The sequence below is a fragment of the Ursus maritimus genome, unplaced genomic scaffold (genome assembly GCF_017311325.1).
Source record: "Ursus maritimus isolate PB19 unplaced genomic scaffold, ASM1731132v1 scaffold_2, whole genome shotgun sequence".
In the NCBI taxonomy this organism is placed as follows: Eukaryota; Metazoa; Chordata; class Mammalia; order Carnivora; family Ursidae; genus Ursus; species Ursus maritimus.
Genome location: NW_024424452.1, coordinates 97,750,087 through 97,771,705, shown reverse-complemented (window position 1 = coordinate 97,771,705; position 21,619 = coordinate 97,750,087). Strand labels below are relative to the sequence as shown.

At 35.0% G+C, this 21,619-nt stretch overlaps 1 protein-coding gene across 2 annotated transcripts in view; it reads left to right on the top strand.

Moving 5' to 3' along the window:
- DENND1B (DENN domain containing 1B) overlaps window positions 1–21,619 on the top strand; it is a 243,457-nt gene that overhangs the window by 122,452 nt on the left and 99,386 nt on the right. The window contains exons 8-10 of one of the 2 annotated variants that reach the window (XM_040636411.1): window positions 1,213–1,272; window positions 2,513–2,566; window positions 4,738–4,848. In XM_040636411.1, the coding sequence (XP_040492345.1) occupies window positions 1,213–1,272; window positions 2,513–2,566; window positions 4,738–4,848 (225 nt within the window). The remainder of the gene's footprint in view (window positions 1–1,212; window positions 1,273–2,512; window positions 2,567–4,737; window positions 4,849–21,619) is intronic. The other variant, XM_040636412.1, reaches the window with a different exon arrangement.

Genomic DNA, 21,619 nt, shown 5'->3' with positions numbered 1-21,619 from the left:
TAAAAAGTACTCTGGCTTTAAATTGGAGTATCATTTATTCTAAATAAATAGCTTACAAAAATCAATTTAAAATACAGGATTATTGAAACACTTCACCTTTATTAGTAAGAATCATAAATAAAAAACTATTAGGCCTCTTAGTATCTAAGAATAGAAGATACTGGTTTAAGTCACAGTCACTAAATGTGTGATGTTAAGCAAAAAAGTTACTATCTTTTGATGATTCTTTTTCTTCATTTGAGAAATTGAGTGAGTCCATTTTTAAGAAAGTTGTTTGGGGATTACGTGAAATGATATATCTAGATGTACTATGAAAGCTATCCTAATATTGATTGTTAGTGAATTAAAATTTTCTTTCATGCGGACAAGGTATTTTGTACCATAGCTGAAATAATCTTGTTTAGGGAATTTGAGTGACTGTGTTCTATTCTATGTATGATGGTCATTTCTATAATTTAAGCCTTCTTGTAAACTTTTGAGTCAGGATCTATGGTAGCTTTCAAATCTTGTACACCTTTTCTCAATACAGTATCTGAAGAATTGACAGATTCAGCTGGTTGATAATATATTGTCTTAAATTCATGTAAAGTCCATTTAGTAATTTCATTTGATTTCAGCAAGAGCTAACTAAAGTGCTGTGCCCAGTGCTGTGCTGTTCAAGATGGGCAGAATTGGGATCCAAAAACACTTGTCTTCAGCTGCTTAACAAGGTTTTAGTTTTATGGTACCCAGTTAAGATTGATCATCCTGGGGACTTTTGTTCTTCCACAGAGTGGAAAGAAAATTTTATTTGTTGGCACAATTTCTGATAGAAAAATGTGAGAAGCTTCGGGAAACTACTATACTTTCTTACAATATCATATTTTGTGAATGCTCCAACACATGAATTTTTCAAGGCCTGACATTGAAACCATAAGAATATCACAGAGATTGTATAAAAAGTTAATATTTAATGTAAATGCTTATTTTGAAAGTACATTTCAAAATCATTAACTATCCACAGCATTTTGTACTCTCTGTTGAGAAGGAAGATACTTTCTTTGAGATTTTTCTAGCATAAAGTTAGCAAAACAGCATTTAAAATAGCATTTATAATTAATGTTACTTTCAGTGGATAATGTGGCTACATGGGTTTGTCTCAGATACACAGCAAATTGTATAAACTCCCCCATGAAAGTAAAATATTCATTTTTTTCTCTCATGTATTATAAGAACCAAGAGATATTTATTGCCAGTGAGCAAGTTCTGAAAGATCAGCCCTTCCTAGTACCGGTGAGTTAAAAAGGACATTGGCTTCTAAAAAATCACTATTAAATTGAGAAAATAATTACTTCTTTCAATGTGTGTTTAAGATTCACTCCAGTCCTTTGGGAAATGATTAATTTGACTCTTTTAAGAAAAATTAATCATTTGGAGTATATTTTCTGTTTATACTATCTTTTAGAGCATAGTTTTATGAAATACAGTACTATTAAAAACCCCTCCAAATAAAGTAGTTAATAGAGACCAAATCTATGCATATTCTCCATTGTCAGTAGTAGTAATGTTAATGTGCATTCACAGCATGAGAGTTCTGTCACATTTTTTTGTCACAAGGTCTCCTGAAACCTTGTGATTTATCTCAATTGTTCTTCTACCGGGGAAATTATATGTTATGACTGTGTTAACTAGCCTGTTCTGACTAGTTAACTGTGCCCAGTATTGGCTAGAATGTTTCTTTTCCAGTCTTTAATTATGAGACAGTAGTAATTATGTCCTTATGTGATTAAGATAGGAAAATAATTTTGGCAATTAATATGAACAGAAAATAAAACAATTCTGGTGATTTAGTTGTGCTGATTCTGGGTGGTAAAACTTGGGAACATTTTGGGGAACATGAAGGCATACACAATATGCTCTTTATATAAATAGATCTATGAACTGTTGTATTGCTTTGAATATTATAGAAGCTAATTACTATTTGTTTAGTGGGTGTATGAAGGTCATATTTTGAGATCATTATGTATTTTTAAAAGTTTTAAATATTTAAAAATTATGTCCTGTTGCTGCTTTCTAAATACCTGATATGTACCAGAGAATTTTGCTGTGACTTACCATAGAAACTCAGGAATCTTAATAGATTATCTTAATAGATTTTGATATATTCTTAGGTAAGCAAACCTCATTATTTTCCAGTCTCCCTAAATGTGTTTGTGTGTGTGTGTGTGTGTGTGTGTGTGTGTATCAGTAATATACTTTTTTGTCTTAATAAACTTTTTTCCAGGATTATTTCAGTTTTAAAATTGAATATTTTTAACCAGCACTAAACTCTTTGTCTGAGAAAGTTGTTGTTCAATATCACATAAACCTGCTGTATTATTCAAGAGTCTCTCAAATTCAACAAATCCTGAATGTTAATCCTTGGCATTTATTAATTTAGTTGATATATCTTTTCTTATTTTTTTTCAAATTGTATGTATTGCTACCAAATTTTAATTCTGCTTTTCCTATGTGATTTATTTCTGTTTATCAGCATTCCTACTTCATTGCCCCAGATGTAACTGGACTCCCAACAATTCCTGAGAGTGTAAGTTTTCTGTTTTCTATATTTTTTAATGCTACTCATATGAATTTTATTTATTTTGGTCTCAACGCCTGAAGATTTCTGTATAAAGAAATAGAATGCATTGTAATTATCCGTTTTGTTAGAAAGAAGAAATAGGAATAATGGTGTTATCTCTTTTTCTTCTTGATGTGTCTGCTACTTTACTCCCTTCTTAGTATCTGGTTGTGGGTAAGGAAAATTTTATGAGAAAAACTGTTTCTAGCACTTGAAGTAGTTCAGTAGGATCAGATATATATTAGGTCCTAAGCTCCCCTGGTAGAGGAAATATCTCAGAGGACTCTGCTTGGTAGGGGATAAATACTAGCAATGGGAAATATTTTCACACACATAGTTACTTTAGTGAACTGACTGTAGCATTTTAGATTACTTGTATAACTCTATGGAAATCTTAATGTCTTGTACTTGATTTCTCGATTTTGATTTAAGTGATATATATTTTGTAGGGCTTGAGGGGTACTACAAGAAATCATAAAAATTACTAAAGTTTGCATTTTATTTAGAGTCCTAATTGTAGCCATACTAGAAGTAGTTTCAGTGTTTTAGTAGTTATCATAAATTAATATTCTGTAGAAAAATTTACTGGAAAGTGGAAGTGACAAATAGGCTTTGGTTGCTGTGTGAAAAGGAAATTTTCTCTTATGTAATTTTTTTCAACTTCCCTTGGAAAGAAACAACAAATCAGTAGAAATAATTCAATAAAAAGTGAAAGAAACATCAACAGGAAAAAAATAAGTTTCCAGAAATACTTACTATTTCTTTCAGAACTCTACTGTTCTACCCAAAATGTTTTCAAACCTACTAAGTGTTTGGTTTCCAAAAGTACGTGGGTTATGAGTGAATGAAGTCTGGGGAGACAATTGTAAATTTTCCAATATCAAACCAAGACTGTCAGTGGTATTTTTAGTACAGGTGAGTCCAGATAACTCCTATGAAAAGACTAGATGAAGCTGTTTTTAATGTGGGCCTGAAATAGATTATCAACACAGCATTCTGTGTTGAGAAATATATCTCCATCTAGAAATTATTTTTCTTTGAGATTACAGGAAAAATACTAAGGTTGAATGCCATAAAAGTAATCTATATGAAGAGCTGAATTGGAAGGTGAGGTAGACCTTAAACATAGAAAACGGCAAATGAATTTCTCCCCACTAAATTCAACATCACTCACTGGTATTACAGATTCTGTTATATGCCCTGTCGTTACCAATTTGTCTTGGTAAAATTTCTGCCTTCTGGAAATCAAAGAAACTATTTATTGGATTTCTTGTTTTCTTGCCCAACTAAAAGTTTTCACTTCCTAGATTATATAGTCTACTTGATACTACAGTTTCATTTTATTATCATATCTTATTCAGTCTCTTCATTACTTTATAACTTTCTGGCATGCTTAAGTTTGAGTACAGAAAGTTAAAAATAAGTAAAAGGAGAAGTTCTAAAAGTCAGAGTTAGTGTAGCTTATCCCAATTTTGATCTTATGCGGGGAAAATAATACAAAGTCTTTAAATCAAGGAAATTGATCAGGCTAACACCAAAATTTATTTGGTTATAGGAGCATAGACAAGGTCTGACATGGGGTATAAACAAGGGGTTTTCCTTAATAAAGGACCAAAGATTGCTTTATGAATCCATCTCATCCTTTGGGTGCCTTGTACATAGTACATACTATCAGACAGTGATGTTGCCTACTGAGTGGCAAACATAAGAACACTCAAATGTATTTTCTGGAACAGCAGTTCTCAAAGTTCAATGTATAAAAGAATTATCAGGATTTTTTTTTTTTAATCAGATACTTGAAGCCATACTCTAAAGATTACAATTCAGCACGTCTATAGTTAGGGCACAGGAAATCAGCTTCTTTTATAAGTACTTGGGGAGGGAGAGTGGAAAATGTATGATCCTCTGATTGCCCTCTGAGAAACATTTTTCTGGGGTAGGATTATGTTTCAAATAATAATAGAATGTTATATGCTTCGTGTGGCAGCAGAATAGTATTAAATTTAATTATTTTAATGAATACCATTTTTTAATAATAACATCCTTTGAACTTTAAGACTCGTTGGTAAATGTATAAAATATTTTCCTTCGTAATCACCATGAGCTCTAACTTACACAATTACTTTTCACTTGTACAGAGAAATCTTACAGAATATTTTGTTGCCGTGGATGTGAATAATATGCTGCAACTGTATGCCAGCATGTTGCATGAGAGGCGCATCATTATTACCTCTAGTAAATTAAGCACTGTAAGTACTTCACACTTCTCCTTTTAAGTAGAATGTATTGAGCATTTCACAAAAAGACCCACGAACCTCTGCAGATTTAGAAATGTTCTATGTGTACTTATGAGACAATATCTACATACTTTTTTGATATATGGTTTTAATCTGGCTCTTGAAGTACAAAAGTCTGATTTATAGAAGGCCTTCTCAGATGCATTAAGTCAGGTTAATTATTTTTTCTTATCAGGAGATGAGAGTTTTTTTTTTTTCTTTTTAACTCTCCAGAGTTCATTTTAGTGCCTTCTACCATATAAAGAATTCTTAAGAGCTATTATGAGATCTTTATTATTCACTTGTGGCTTTTTCCATTGGAGCTACTTGAAAGAAATCAAGGGGCCATGATAATAGCTGCTATCCTAACCTGGTAATAGGTAGATTCATCTTTGTTGCCAAGTAGTGGTTTGGGAGTAGCTTCTATAATAGTTCTGATTTGGAGGAGCTCTTCAGGCTGATAATAACTTAAAAGTCAAAGTAGCATTCTTTTTTTTAAATCACAGGTTTTATGCTACTCACTAAAATGTTCTTTTGGAAGGTCTTTATTACTGTGGTAAAGACAATGAGAATAGGAGTTTTCTTCGGTCATAGAAAAATATTTTAAAGTATTTCCTAACTATTTTCTACTGTAAGCATTAAAATTTTAATGTTTTTGACTTAAAAATTTTTAATATAAACTTAAGCATAATTTTTAGTAATGTACCAGATATTTATTGAAAACATGTTATGTTGCATGAATTTGCTTCCTTACAAATTTGGTTAATTGATAAGAATAAGATAATATTTTTTTGTTTTGTACTCCCATAGTAGGAATGAAAATTCGTTCTATGAAGTTTTAGTATGTTAGCAGCAGTTTCAGGAGTTCTCTGGCATATCTATTTAGTCTTTAACAATGAGAAGCATATTTTTCAACAGGTTAAGTGGCCACCCCAGGGCCAAACAGCTAATTAGGGACAGGTAATGTGAAACTGAGTGTCCTGATTCCAATTTTGGGTTATTTCCATTACTCTACATTTGAAAAACTTCACTTTTGAGATTTTGAATTATAATATTGATATGTCCACTTTTTAAAAAATATTGAAAATATGTTATTTTACATATTGAAAAACATATCCATTTAAACACATGATGTAGTATAATCAGAGAATAAGCACAAGTCAGTGACACAGGTAATTGACATTTTCTTAAAATAATATTGAGAAATTGAATCTGAGTTATTTTTATATATTTGCTTTTCTGCTATTTTTAATTTACCATTGAAGTAAAACCATTCTTGTCCCCATTCTCTTCCTCCTTATTTTTTAAACATGATTTTTTTCAAGATTATAAATATTTCTGTATCGCTATTGTCCTAAAGATTAAAAAGATTGTACAAACTGTCTCAGAGGCCTAGGAATTAAATCTTATCATGAAACCTACTATATGCTAAGCACTTTCTAGGCAGTAAAGATCCAGCAGTAAGCAAAGCAAAGTTGAAACACTCTTGGAGCTTATATTGAACTGATGAAACAAAGAAATAAGTGAATGAAAGTAGCGGTTATGTCTTCTGGTGGTGAGTGCCAAGGGATAAATGATAAAGTGTGTGCAGGATGAAAGGTGTGAGGGGCAGGTTTCAATTTATGTAGAGTGGTCATGGAAAGCTGCTTTAATAGGGTAGTATTGAGCAGAGATGTGAATAAAGTGCAGGAGTGAGCTATACGAATGAATGTATAAGCTTCCCTATTTACAAAAACATTTGGAATAAATCTGAGTATATGACTATTCTAAAATATTGGTGTTCTCTTTATTGCAATTTATAAGCACCTCTTAATCACTGGGTAGTCTCTCTTTGACTCAGTTTCTTCCCATGTAAACTGGGAGAATGGGAGTAATCAGTCTTAATCTCATAGGGTTGTTGTAAAGATTAAGGAGATCTATCTGTCTGTATAGCTGTATAAACACATATGTGTATACATATGCACATATATAATATACATATATATGATGTCCTTAGAATTGTATCTGCATAACATTCAATGATGATTCAGTGATTATTAGCTATGATTTTATAAAAGACTAGATCTGCAGTTTAGAGTAAAAATTAACATGCTTACTACCCTTAAATTTTATTTGAGTTAAATGTTAAAATTATTTTAATAAAAGCTTGGTGTTATTGAGGGAGTTGTTTTTTATGTTTGAGGTAAACTTCTGCCAATCGTTTATGGAAAATTCATGAAAACTTGATGGTGATGTCACTTCTAAGTTACCCGGTTTGTTTTGGTTCATTCCCTGGGACAGTAGGACTGATAAAAGAAACATAATTCAAGCTTGCTTTCAGGATCTCCTCACCCTTCTTATACGGGGGAAGCTGTTTTACTTGAATCTAACTTGAAAAATTCATGTGTATGTATATATCTGCTGTAAATTCCATGCATAGTAACATTTAAGGTCAAAGACTAGTACTATAACATAAATTAGAAATAAGCTATTTTTTAGGAAGAATTAAGTGAAATCTCTGAAACCACCAATGAAGGAATAGTTAATGAATTGACTTGCTTTTAAGCTTTTTACATTCCTATTTTATATACCATGAAGAATATACTATATTTAGTATTAATGCAAGAAATTTTACTCATTTTTCATGTTCTAAATCTACAGCCAAAATTTTAACTATTGTAAGAACATATATAACTTAAGGTGTCTTCACATTTGTAATTTTATTATGGTTTTAGAAATTTGGTTTGTGTGGGTTTACTCTTCAACACCATAATTTATTAGAATCATGGTAGTCAACCTTACAGCTTGCTGGGTGCTGTAGTGATGATACACTAGTAGAGAATCAGACTGCTTAAAGGTCCCTTTCCTTAGGTACTGTTTGTAGTTAAAATTATAATTTGTAATTTGTAGAGATAAACTTTAGAATAAAAAAATTAGTTTTGAGATATATTAGCAAAACTATCGAGAGTAGTGATATGTTTTAAATTTTTCATGAATTTCCTTCCATATTAAACTGTGGTATTTTTTTGTTTGTTTTGTTTGTTTTCAAGTCTTTATGTAAATTCCAGTTAGTTAACATACAGTGTAATATTAGCTTCAGGTGTAGAATTTAGTGATTCGTCACTTACCTACAATACACAGTGCTCCTCACAAGTGCCCTCCTTAATGCCCATAGCCTATTTATCCCACCCCACCCCCTAAAGTGTGGTATTTTGTTAGGACCCGTTATTACATTTTTCTGTATGTAAGTTTAATGAATTGGGGCATAAGCAGTTTAGTGTTTATTCTATTGTTATATACATTATCAAGTTCACACAGAAGTGTTCCTGGTAATCCTGAACAAGAACACTGATTTTATACATGCTGTAGGCAGGCCCTAGATGTTTAAGCCCCAAGTGAATCTCTGGCAGACTAGCAGAACATCATACCAAAATCTCATGTATTCAAAGCAAAGGAATAAATCATGATATTACAAGAGTATATCAGTTGACTTATTGCTGTTTTGTGACCAGAGGTAGAGAAGATTGCTGTTTAAAGTCATGTCATTGGTTCTCAAATCAGTCAAGCATGAAGTCTTGTCATATGCCTCTATAATTGTACCTCACCAGACTTTCTTTAACTAGTCAGCTGGGGCTGTGCATTTTGTCTCAAACACCCGGCTGGCCAGCGTCTGACAGGAGCTTTCTCATCATCCTGTCAGTAATATGTTAACTAGAGTGTATCTTTGTGGCCTGTAGAAGCAGGTGGAAGAGATGCTTCTCTTTAAAGCAGATGTCTAAATGTTAGCTACTATTTTGACCAATATTTAGCTGGTAAATATCACCCTCTTAAAGTCTATAAGCACATTAGTTACAGAGATTGGATTGTATAGTGCATGTTCTTTCTGGAATATTTAGAGCAAGCAATGTGCTATGAGTGCTGGAATTGTGTTAATAAACTGTAATTTCTTCCTTTGTTATAGTTGCCCCCAGGCGTTTAAGCATATGCTTTTCTCTCCTTCTCTCATTAATTCCATCAAGGGCATATGCAAAAAGAAATCTTGTGGTCTCTGGAAAATCAGCTATTAAAATGTAGATTTTATAGGTTTAGACTGAAGGGGAATCCGGAGGATTTTAACCTCTCCATCTGGATTTTACATATTCTTGATTTGTCTCTTAATGGTGCCACCTGTATCAGCATTTAATCTGAGACCTGAAGCACAGAGAATCTTCTTGGAGATTAAGAATTGAACAGTTGGTGAGAGAACAAAGATTACCCAGGTCTGCTTCCTAGTTAAGACTATTGAAGTGTGTTTGTGCCCCTTGTGTTTTTAAAGCTGCAGCAGAGTGGTGCAGTTAAAAATTGTTATCAAGACCTTTCGGGGAGAGATTCTAGGAACAATTTTTAGATTTTTTTAATTCTTCCCAAAGCCCATAACAACCAATTATGTCAGCTGAAACTGTAGATAAGAATTCTGCTTACCAATGTATTATTTGACATGTATACCGCTCCTCTGAACATTGTATTTTCATTCAGTGCTAAGTGAATGTGAATGGAGTGTGGAAATAGGACTGTTGCAGTCCTTCTGTGACACTCTGTTGAAGATATGTGTGCAGGTCAGTCAGAGGAAACTTCTAAGCAGGAGAACTGGAGGTGCTTGTATCTTCCAACTCTTGTGGTGATAGGCGTTCTGTTCTTCATGGAAACAAGCACGTATTTCTGCTTTATGGTTTAGTCTACTTGTCCCCTAAAAGTAAACAATTGACTTTTAATTTAGAAATCAGTTTTTAATATAACAATTATGTCATTATCTAAGGGGCATATTGTCAATCACTAGGTTCTCTGAGTTTTGTTCCTACAACTACCTCTGATATCCACCCAAACAACCTTGAAAGATTTTGGTTTACTGTAGTATTTCCTTTGCGGAATGACTGAAGTTTGTGCTGTTCATGATTCTCAATCTTAAATATAGGAAAAATTACATATGTATTGTTTCTGTTTCCTTAGTAAAACTCTTGAGAGCAATTGGTTTATTTTTAAATGTACTTTTTATATTTATGTTTTTGCACAATACATTTTTTTTTTTTTTTTTGCATTTTGCAGTTAGGCAAGTTTTTCTCTTATGATGAAATTTCCTAGATTATATTCACTTATCTTGCTATGGGGCTGATTTGGGGATTGCCCCCCCATCTCATCTTCTTTCCCCACCTAAATTCTGTAGCTCCTACCTCCTCTGTCCTTTCTTCTTTGACCCCTGTTCTCCATTCCAACTACCCATTGTCTTAGTTCAGGCCATTGTCACTTCTCACAAATATTATTTTCAGATCATCTGTTCTGAATGTGTTAGCATGTTCTCCATTTACATAAAAGGATGGTGATGATGAGAAGAGTAGTTACAGCCAAGAATTATTCAGTGCATACTATGACCTAGTTGCTCTTTAACTTAATTATCACTTACTAAAAACTCAGGGAAGGGACCTTATTTGATTAATTCACTACAGTAAACCTACCTCTTAGGATAGTACTGATATTTAGTAGGTTTCTAGCAATAATTTTTTGAGTCTGCCTGAAACAGCACTTTTTTGGGTCTTCTTCAAATGTGTTTTGAATGCTCCCATCTTCATCCCTCTGAGTATTTTCCAAAATCTGGTTTGCTCTTTAAAGGTCTAGTTTCTATCAGTAACTTCCGTTAAACCTTTCATTCCAGAACTACTGTAGTACTTACCACATACTTTCTCTCAAGTTAGAATTATTAGTGAATTTGTTAAACTCTTGTATGAGATATTTATCTCTTGAAGGGTTAGAACCATGGTTTGTGTGGTGTGTGTGTGTGTGTGTGTGTGTGTATGTGAGTGTATTTTAAAAACAAATTTAATCTTTTAAATCTGTTGTGGATAACAGAAAAATTTTTAAAATAAAATGCTTATTAATTATATTATGAAATAGGGAGTGTTCATCTGATACTGAAAATCCCAGAGTAGAAATTTGTCTTTTTGACAAGTAAAAATGTGCAACTTGGCTCTTAAAATAATAGTAATAATAATAATAATAAAAGATTTCATAGATTCTGAAGTTTATTAGAGACTAATCTCCATGTATAGGCTTTGTCTTTTTAAAAAAGATTTGTGTTTAGCCATTTTCTACTAGAGAATCTTAATTTTTAAAAAAATCTATGTCAAAATTGTAATTCCTTAGGGAAAAACTTAACACATCTTGAATTCTTTTCAGCTTTATTAATTTCTGTTGCTATTCGACTCTTGTTCAGCCTATACAGGAACTTGGTTTGGTATCTTTTGGCCTTCACATAGTCCTAGTAGAAAACGTACTGCTTTCTCCCTATGAAGATGTTTATTTGTTTATTCAATGAACTATTTCTTATTTATGGAGTACCTAATTCATGTCAGGCAGTGTCCTACAGGGAAGGTAATGAGGTCTCAGCATCTGTATCAGTCCGCGTCCAATGAGAGAAAGTACACAGCAATTTGATCAAGAAAAGTTTAACATGAAGAATTTAAAGCTAAGGCAAGGGACTGGAGTAGCAAGAGATGAGCTGGCATGCAGTGAAGAGAACGCTAAAGAATACAGGCATGGCAGATGTAAAGCAGTTACCAACCTTAGGGCTGAGGTAGAACGCCCAAGGAAGGAGCCCCACCTGGGCCTGAGATCTAGACCCTCTTGACGAAGGCGGAACCATGGCTTATTAGATGGCAGAGAAGTTGTTGTGGTGCTACACTGGCAGAATTTGTTGGAAATCTGCTCTTTGGATGACAGACGTCATCCTTTCAAATTTGCTGGAAAGCCACCGTAGGGGTGCTGAGGCATCTGTTCAGAGAGATACCTCACTGGCAACACACTGCTGTGAGCCCACCTGAGGGGAAACAGCTTCCCTGTTTATCAGGGTTGTCTCACTGGAGGCACTGCCCTGAAAAACCAATGCAGGGGTGGGGTGGTGCCAAGGGAAGCTGCTGGCTGTTTGGTGCGGCTGACAATTGTACACTGAGATAACCACGTGCAGTTGCTTCCCACGCTGTAGGAGCCAAGTTCTGGAAAGGCTGCAAGCCCTGCAAGAGCCAGAGGCACTCCTGCTATAAAACTGCCTGTGGTGGGGAGTGTTGGGAGAAACCTCTGGCCACTCTCATTGGTAGGAGTCAGGGGCTACAGGAGCTGCCTGTTAAACGGGGCATCATAGCCACCTGTGCTATAGGACCTGGGCCCCGAGGGAAGCAGGCCCTTGACAAGCCACCTGCTTTGCAGGAGCCTGCTGAGTGAGTATACTGGAACCAGGAACCAAAACCCTTGCTTCCTGAAATGTGTCTTCAGTATCCTCTCCTGACAAAGCTTAACATCGTGCCAGCTGTTAAAAGGAATAAATATCTAAAGGGCACAGATCCATTTTCAAAGATCAGGCAATAAGGGGAAAATTAGGCAATAAATTGATAACTGGTATAGTTCACCCCTTTGGATACTCAACTTCTATTTATACTCTTCTAAACACATTTGTACTTCTGTACAACAACAGAACAAATCTATATACATAGCTATTAAGATATAGCTATCCTTTTTGCAAATGTAGACATTTCCCAAAATGAGGAAAAGCAGCCACAAGAGTCATTATAATCATCTCTTCAAATTTAATTGCAATCACATTTAAATTTGTTTTTTTTTTTAATAATGATTTTTTTATTATATTATGTTAGTCACCATACAGTACATCCCCGGTTTTCGATGTAAGGCTCGATGATTCATTAGTTGTGTATAACACCCAGTGCACCATGCAATATGTGCCCTCCTTACTACCCATCACCGGTCTATCCCATTCCCCCACCCCCCTCCCCTCTGTAGCCCTCAGTTTGTTTCTCATAGTCCATAGTCTCTCATGTTTCATTCCCCCTTCTGATTACCCCCCCTTTCTTTATCCCTTTCTTCCCCTACTGATCATTCTAGTTCTTATGTTCCATAGATGAGAGAAATCATATGATAGTTGTCTTTCTCTGCTTGACTTATTTCACTAAGCATTATCTCCTCCAGTGCCGTCCATGTTGTAGCAAATGTTGAGAACTCGTTCTTTCTGATTGCTGAGTAATATTCCATTGTATATATGGACCACAACTTCTTAATCCAGTCATCTGTTGCAGGGCATCTTGGCTCCTTCCACGATTTAGCTATTGTGGACATTGCTGCTATGAACATTGGGGTGCATATGGCCCTTCTCTTCACTACGTCTGTATCACATTTAAATTTGTTAATTACTAACAACACATATATAAAATAAAAATGAGAAGTAGAAGAAAAATGGTTAACAGATAAAAATGAACACATGCATATGAAAGGCAAATAAAAAATATGCAAAGCTTCTATGACCCTTGTTTCTATAACCGATCATGAGACAGTATTGATATTTATGGCTTCCTTGTTTCATTATTCATTCCGTATTTTCCTCACCCTCAGCCAGACCCTCAGCCAGTTGAGTTTACCTGATATAATGACATGAAGTTTACTTGCAAAAGTTCTGAATCCTCAATAGTTCTGCTTTTTTTTTTTAAATGATTGCTGTAGTTTTCCATTAACCTTTATTATTAGGCATAGAAATACCAAGAGGTACCCCAGAGAACCTCCCGGTTCCAGACGTAGCCCTTTTTGCCTCTTTTGTGTAGAAGCCAGCCAGTTTCCCTTTGGTTATTGAGATCAACCAGCCAGTAGATTAAACCCAATTTTTTAGCCTGTTGGTTCAGTGACATAAGAGGCCTGAAATAGCCACGTGGCAATATCATTTTCCAATTCACATGGAAGCATTTCTCTATTGGACAGTAAGATCTCCAAACCAGAGAGTTCTAAACTACTGAGACCGAAAATAGAACTTATGGAAGTGGGTTATTAAGTATAATAATGAAAGGTCCACTCCTACTTCCACCCATTGATTCCTGGTCCCATGTATTCTGCCAATGGGAGAAACAACACCATAAAATGCTTTCTGATTTAAAGCATATCCTGCGTCATGTAAAATAGAACCCTACCCTTTAAGGATATAATAATACCAACTGGCACCATGACTGAACCTTCAGTAAGTCATTCCACTTTTCAATTAGGCCAGTTGCTTCTGGGTTATAAGTGTGGATAAGACTAGTTAATTTAATGGGCATGAGCCCATAGCTTTATTTACTTTGTTATTAAGTGAATACCTTGATGAGGTCCAATGCTGTACAGATTGCCATGCTGATGGATGTTATTCTATACATCTAATGATTTTGGTTACTGGCAGAAGCATTATAGTCAGAGAAGACCTTATCCAGATTATTTATTCCAAAGAGGTTGGACTTCTGCCTCCTCCTTGATGGAAGAGTTCTGGTGTAATAAACCTGCCACCAGGTAGTTAGCCGATTGCCCTGGGGATTTATCTCACCAGAAACATTCTGCTACAAAACCAACTGAAGAAGCTACCAGGTATGACTACTGGATGTTACTGCCACTGTGTACTGCAGGAACCAAGCCCTGGAGAATCACAGCCCTGTAGGAGCTGCCTGAGAGCATACTGGAACCAGAAAGCAAAAATCCTTTCCTCCTACAGTGTATCTCCAGTGTCCTGTACTCAAAAAGTTCTACTTTGTCTTCTACTGACATAAGGCTGGTAAGAGAGAAAAACATCAAGGGCTCAGATCCATTATCACAGATAGGTAGCAAAGAGTGAATTTGGAGCAAATGGGCAATATGTGAAGGGCACAGCTCCTGTGAATCAGCTGTTTTATTGTGATTTCCTTCTGTATAATGGAAAGAGTAGAAAAGGAAGACCTTTAATTTAAAGGAAATATTTAACATTGGTAAAGTTTTCCAAAGACCAAGTATAACAGTATTGATTTATTCATTTGCACATTGATAACATATTATTATTTGCCAGGTATTATGTATTGGGAATTTCAAAGTTATTAATTAGAAACATAAATATAAGTTATTAAAACATAAATCATACTATGTCAGTGAATCAAGGCCAGTCAATGTGATAAGAACTCTAATACAGGAAATGTAAGAGGGAGAGTGGTCGATTAAAACGTTGACTTCAGGATGACACTGGTTCTTGAAAGGAGTTTGTCTTGTGTTGGGAATATTTACTTGTTTAACATGTCTCTGTATGTGTGTGTGAAAAGAGAGAAAAGTCGTGCTACATAGTGTAGTTGGAGAGATAAGCAGTAGCCAGATTGTGTAGAAACATGTTTGCTAAATTAAAGGGCTTGGATTTTATCCAACAGATTGTGGGGAGGCAAATGAGGTACATAATATGGCCAGTTTTGTTTTGGGGAAGATAACACTGGTGGCATTATAAAAGAAAAAAATGGAGTAGGGAAATTCCTTCTAATAGGAGTCCAGTTAAAAGGCTGTGCAGTAATAAAAGCAAGGGGTGACTCGCTTCTACACTAGATCAGGGACCATAAGAGGAAGACGAAGTTGGATTTTAGAAACATTTCTGAGGAAACTTCTATTGGATATAGAGTCTGTTTGAAAGTAGGTAAGGAAGAGGAAGAAGTATAGAATGAGACGCAAAGGATCAGTCTTCACCAGGTATTTATTTAGTTGCTATATAATAGCAGTGGGCTTGATGTCATTTAATTACCAGTAAATTGCAACTTAATAAGTGTGTGTGTGCATATAAATATTCACATGCGGGGCGCCTGGGTGGCACAGCGGTTAAGCGTCTGCCTTCGGCTCAGGGCGTGATCCCGGCGTTATGGGATCGAGCCCCACATCGGGCTCCTCTGCTATGAGCCTGCTTCTTCCTCTCCCACTCCCCCTACTTGTGTTCCCTCTCTCGCTGGCTGTCTCTATCTCTGGCAAATAAATAAATAAAATCTAAAAATAAATAAATAAATAAATATTCACATGCATGTAGATGCTTATACAAATGTTCATATATAGATTATATATTTAAATATATTTGACATGCATGCTAAACATGCATGTAAAGTATATATCGGAATATTATATATAATTTTAATATTAGAATATACAATATATGTGTATAATTATTCATTCTTACTTATAAATACTTTACAAATTAAGAGTTATTTAATTCCATTTATAGAGATTTCGAACTTCCTTTGTGATTGCTTTGCAACTGTGATCATCTCTTTTCCAATTGCTAATGGTTTGCAACCAGTTTTATTTTGTTCCTGGTAAGAGATATTTTAAATTATGATTTTCAGAAATGCCTAATAGTTCAAAAGTAGCATCAGCCAACTGGATTTATTTATTGGTTATTTAAAATATTACCCTACCCCAAGATATAATAGCAGAGCGATTATATTAGTAACATCTTCTAAATTAGAGATTGTGTTTCAGTCCTGACTACTTAACGAAAAAATTAGGTGACTTCACATAAGCCATTTAACTTTTATCTTGCAGTTTCTTGTCTAAAAAATGAAAGAATTGAACAAGAATGATCTCTAAGATCCTTTCTACCTATTAAATACAGTGATTCTTTAATTACACTGTTTATTTCTTAAATAACTGCCTGAATTATGTAGTCTTTATATAATTCACATGAATGTCTTTTTTTTTTTTTAAGATTTTATTTATTTATTTGACAGAGAGAGACAGCCAGGAAGAGAGGGAACACAAGCAGGGGGAGTGGGAGAGGAAGAAGCAGGCTCCTAGCGGAGAAGCCTGATGTGGGGCTCGATCCCAGAATGCCGGGATCACGCCTGAGCCGAAGGCAGATGCTTATTAACGACTGCGCCACCCAGGCGCCCCCACATGAATGTCTTAACCCATAATCCTTTAGAACTCAGTATCTACAAGTTTTTGAGGAGAGAAGATAGATGGATACATTCGAGCAATGTTGTAGATTAGACTGTCAAACTTTGGTGGAAGGGTAGATGGGCCTTTTCCAGGAAAAACGAAACTGGTATTGAATCAACTTTGAGAGTGAGAAGTAGAAAGCAGGAAATTTAGTACTAGGGAAAGGTCGTGTAGGGGAAGAGATTTGTGTTAAGCCTATGGCATTTATGTGTAATGTGACAGCTCCAGAGAACCAAAGAGTTGAGGAGAGTTAGTATGACAGTAATGGTAGTTTATAGAGGGTAACTAGAAGGCAGACTCCCTAACGGCAGAGATTTTTGTCTCCTTTTTTCATTACTATGTCCCCAGTACCAATAATAATAACTGGCACATGTTTGGTGACCCATTTACTGGTTGTGTGATCTTGGTCACTTTGTTTAACTTTGCCTCAGTTTCCCCATCTGTAAAATCATTAAAAGAATGAATACAAAAAAGAAGTTAGCGAGCAAAAAAATTTAGAGTCATTTGGCTAGGAAAAGCTAATAAACTAGTGATCAAATGTGAGATGGTTAGAACTTTTCAAAGGACTTGTGTATGATGGAAAAAGGATAGGTTAGGTTGATTTTTTTTGGAATTAAGTGGCAGAATTTGCCATCCTAAAAGAATGAAGAAAGAGAATGAAATATAAAATAATATTTTAGTATAACAAACATTAAAAATGTACAAATACTGTCTTTTTTCATTATATAAAATTGCTGTTTTTCCAAATATTTTCTTACAACTGTCACTTGATTTAAATTTTAGAATTTTGCTCAGGTAAGAACATATTTTTTAAATATTTATTTATCTGAGAAAGAGAGAGAAAGAGAAAATGTGAGTGGGGAGAGGCAGAGAGATAGGGAGAGAGGGAATCCTTAAGCAGACTCCCTGCTGAGCGCAGAGAGTGGTTGTGTGTGTGTGGGGAGGGGGGGGGTTTGATCCCAGGACCCTAAGATCGTGACGTGAGCTGAAATCAAGGGTCAGATGCTTAACCAACTGAGCTAACACAGGTACCCTCAAGTAAGAATATTTATAGTTAGGGTAACTTTGTAGTTTTCAGATACCCTACTGCTACTTTTTTTGGTCTAAACTTTTAAATGGGAGTGTAAATTAAACATGTTTAAACAGATGGTTTCTTTATGCTTTCCACTAATTTTTTTTCATTCCATGAGGAATTTATCACATTCCCATCTGCAGCAATTTATTCTGTATACCTATAGTTATTTATAGTGCATAAATTTCTGAATTAAATATTGATTCAGTTAAAAACTAATTGAAGTCTCTATATTTCTTGGTGTTTGTGCATAAATACATTCTTAGGGGACATAAATCTGCCCCTCAATAATTCATATAGAACTTCAGCTGAAGTGAATAGAATTTATCCATAAGAATGAGGCACAGTCTAAGAGATATGTGAGTGGCGTTGTGTCCGTATGAGAGCTTTACTTGTAAAGGGCGTTGAATTAGAATTGTGCTGTTCTCATTGTGGTCATCACACTAGATGGGTTGTTTACCTGCAGTCTCCTTGGGAATCTGATAATGTGGTTTCCTCCCCCCAAAATACATATCTATTTAATTGCTTAAAACATTGCATAGTTTTATTAGTGGCTGATTTCCTCTAATAAATACAGTTTGACTTTAAGAAAAAGGAATGAATGTGATTTTATATCACAAAGGGAAAGAACTTTAGTTTGGCTTCCAGCTAAATATTCTTGCAGATCCAAACTGAGATGATAGCTGGTAGAATTTTTTATCAGTTATCTTTTTAACATCTAAGAGAATCTGTTCCATTGGTTTCCTGCTGAATTGCCCACTGTGATGCCTGAGAAAAATTTTGTAAATTGGATCTCTGTCACAGACCTCTACTTTTTCTTATAAAGGTCATGTGTTCTTGTTTGTTGAGTGTAAAGGCTCATTCTCCACCATATAATTAAGATAGACTATTTTTAGCCAGAGATATTATTCAGAGCCCCATAATGATGGGAATTTTGAATGCTTGTCTATCAAAAGGCAGTTTAAAATAATGGCTATTGCGTGAAGGAGCCTGCTTGGGTTGGTATCCTGGCTTTGCCACATACTAGGTGTGTGATCTTGGGCCATTGGCTCAACTTTGCTGCAGTGTCCTGATCTGTAAAATGGACTAATGATGATAGAAGCTATTTCATAACATGAGGATTAGGTCCTAAGTACATCGAGTACTCAGAATAGTGCCTGGCACATAGTAAGCATTAGAGACACATTTGATATTGTTATTATTTGTGACAGTATCTCTGTTAGATAGACCCTGGTGGCCTGGGACTGGAAGCTCCAAGTGCATTTATTTGATGACTGAATTCACTATTGTCTACCTTTGTTGTCCAGTTTCTCCCCCTGATTTAAATAGGCCTGATCAGTTCTTTTCCTCTTCACATGGTTTCCACATATACTTATTTTATAATTGTAGTGCCTGGGAGAGAAATGTTCCCAGTGATTTTATTGTGCATTATTCAGTACTGTGGGACCACATTAAGTCAATATATTGAGTATGCTTTATGAAATCATATGTGTATTTAAATATTCATTTGTCATTTAACAAAGATGAGAAGGATTTTTTTCTTAAATCTTTATTTGGTAAATTTGTTTTTCTCTGGAAATTATAGTCTTATTGTATATTATTCCTCATTTATTATTTCTACAGTTTCCAGAGCATAATGACTGGGATATGTTCTGATTCAAATACTGAAACTTCTCCCACCCTCTTTGCTTTCATGAAGAACAGCTGCCGTATTAAAGAAACCATTGACAAAATATTAGAAAAGAATATAGAGTTCTAGTCTTGTTATGAACCAGACGTAGAGTCTTGGGTAATTCTAGTCCAAAGAAGTATGACTGCCATTTCCCTCTGTACTTAAAGAATCAATATATCATAAATAACTTACAAGTAAAATGATTCTTCTTACTTCGCTTATAAATTGATCTCATTTCTTTATAGTACTTTATTCTGCAAATCAGACTTATAAAATACATAGTTTATTTTCCTTAATTTGCATAGGTGTTAGAATGTTCTAGATAAATAATTTGTTGTGACAGTTAGTTCCCTTCAGAGGTATGGATAAATTTCATGAAGAATAAGACTTAAGAGTCTCTGCCATGTCCCAGAATGCCCTCCAGTTCTGATCATGCTTGCTTCTTCTGACCTCACTTCCCACTGTTCTCCCACTTACTGCAGTCTAATCACGCAGACCTCCCCACTCCTCTGTGAAGATGACTTGCATGTTCCCACCTCATCTGCCTGGAATGCTCTTCTCCCCAAAGCTGTAACAGTTGACTCTCTTATTTCATTCGGGTCTCAGTTCAAATGTCACGGCATCAGAGTTTGTCCCTTATCCTCCTGCCTAAAACTGCCCCTCTGTCACTTTCCATCCTCTTTGCCTGCTCTAGGTTTCCTTTTAGAACTTACCTCTAACCCACGTAATATATACTTGTTTATTGTTTGCTTTCCCCACTAAAATGTAAGTTCCATGAATACAGGGACTTTTTCTTTTCAGTACTAGATCCCTGTGGCCTGGTAGAAATTTATGATAACACATAGCAGGCACTCAAAAATTTTGTTGAATTTAAGCAAGTAACTTACGATATTTCCAATTGCTCAGTTACTTCATGTACTTTAAGGATTTTAGAGATGATCTTTAGATATATTTTGAAGGTGGTCTGATTTGTAGTCTAGTTCTGTTAACCAATCTGGAAGAAAAATCGTTAACTATTACTAAGAATGTAAAATGTTAGAATTGATCTGATCTAAGACTAAAGAATACTACATCTCTCAGAGGCAGTGCTTACAGATCATCTAGCATATACTTCTTATTTTAAAGATCAGGAAACAGATCTGGTTATATTTGTACATGTGCCAGAGGTCATATACCTTCATAGTGGCAGAGCCCTAATTTTGTATACTTCATTCTTATTGTTTTATATAGCTTATATATAACTGTGTTTAATTTCCTAGTAAATTTATTTTTTCTTAGTTGTGTTTTTTCACTTACTACTTTACTAACTCCTCCGCAAAGTATATACTATAATAAATAGTGTTCTTTCTAGTTTTCAAACACATAGCTATTACAAGCTGCTGGGGGAGTACGGGGATCTTTGGTCTGCTTCTGCCTACTGTGGAAATTTCCACTTGAATGTCTCACAGTTAACAGAATCAATATTTGCAAAAACAAATTCCTTGTAGTTCCACCTGAACCTGACACTTTTTGCTGTATTACTTTAAATAATTCATTCTAGTTGCTTAGGCCAGAAACCGTGGTTAGGGAGGGCTGGTATTTTTACCTCTCCCTGTCACCTATCCCCTAAATCCAAAAAGTTGCCAAATCCTGTAGAACTTCCTTCTTTCCTGGCAGACCTTGATTAGTAGAGATGATCCTTTGCCACATGCTGGCCGTCGCAGGTGTTTTGTAACTGTCTGTCATCACGTAGAGCAGTCACCCTCTGTGACGCCAATCACATTCATCAGATGATATTGTGCCTTCTTAGCGAATAATTCATAACTTCACTTAAGGATGACCATTAAGGACATAGGGAAGGTATCTATAAAGCAATTAATAGTGTTATTATGAGTGTACCCAATAAAATAAGTTACCCTTATTATAATTCCTCATTTTGAGAATGTTACACTGTTATTTTCTTAATAATGTAAAAGGAACACTTTCCTTTTCTCTTAAGGTTTTAAGCGAGTTGTTTTGAAAGCCATCTGTGTGTGCAAATGGAGAAGTTGAGTAAAGTAGCCGCCTTTCAAAGCTGTATAAATGCTTTTAGCCATTGAGTTACACTGAAGGGATGGAAAGAGTTAATACAGCTTTAAAGGTGCCTAATTTATAACCAGGGATTACCTGAGAGCTCTCAGAGAATTTGACTGAGTTAGATCAACCCTATTTCATCTCCCTCTATGAGGGTTCAAATAAGACAAATTCAAGGTCTGTAATTGTTAAGTGAAGGTATT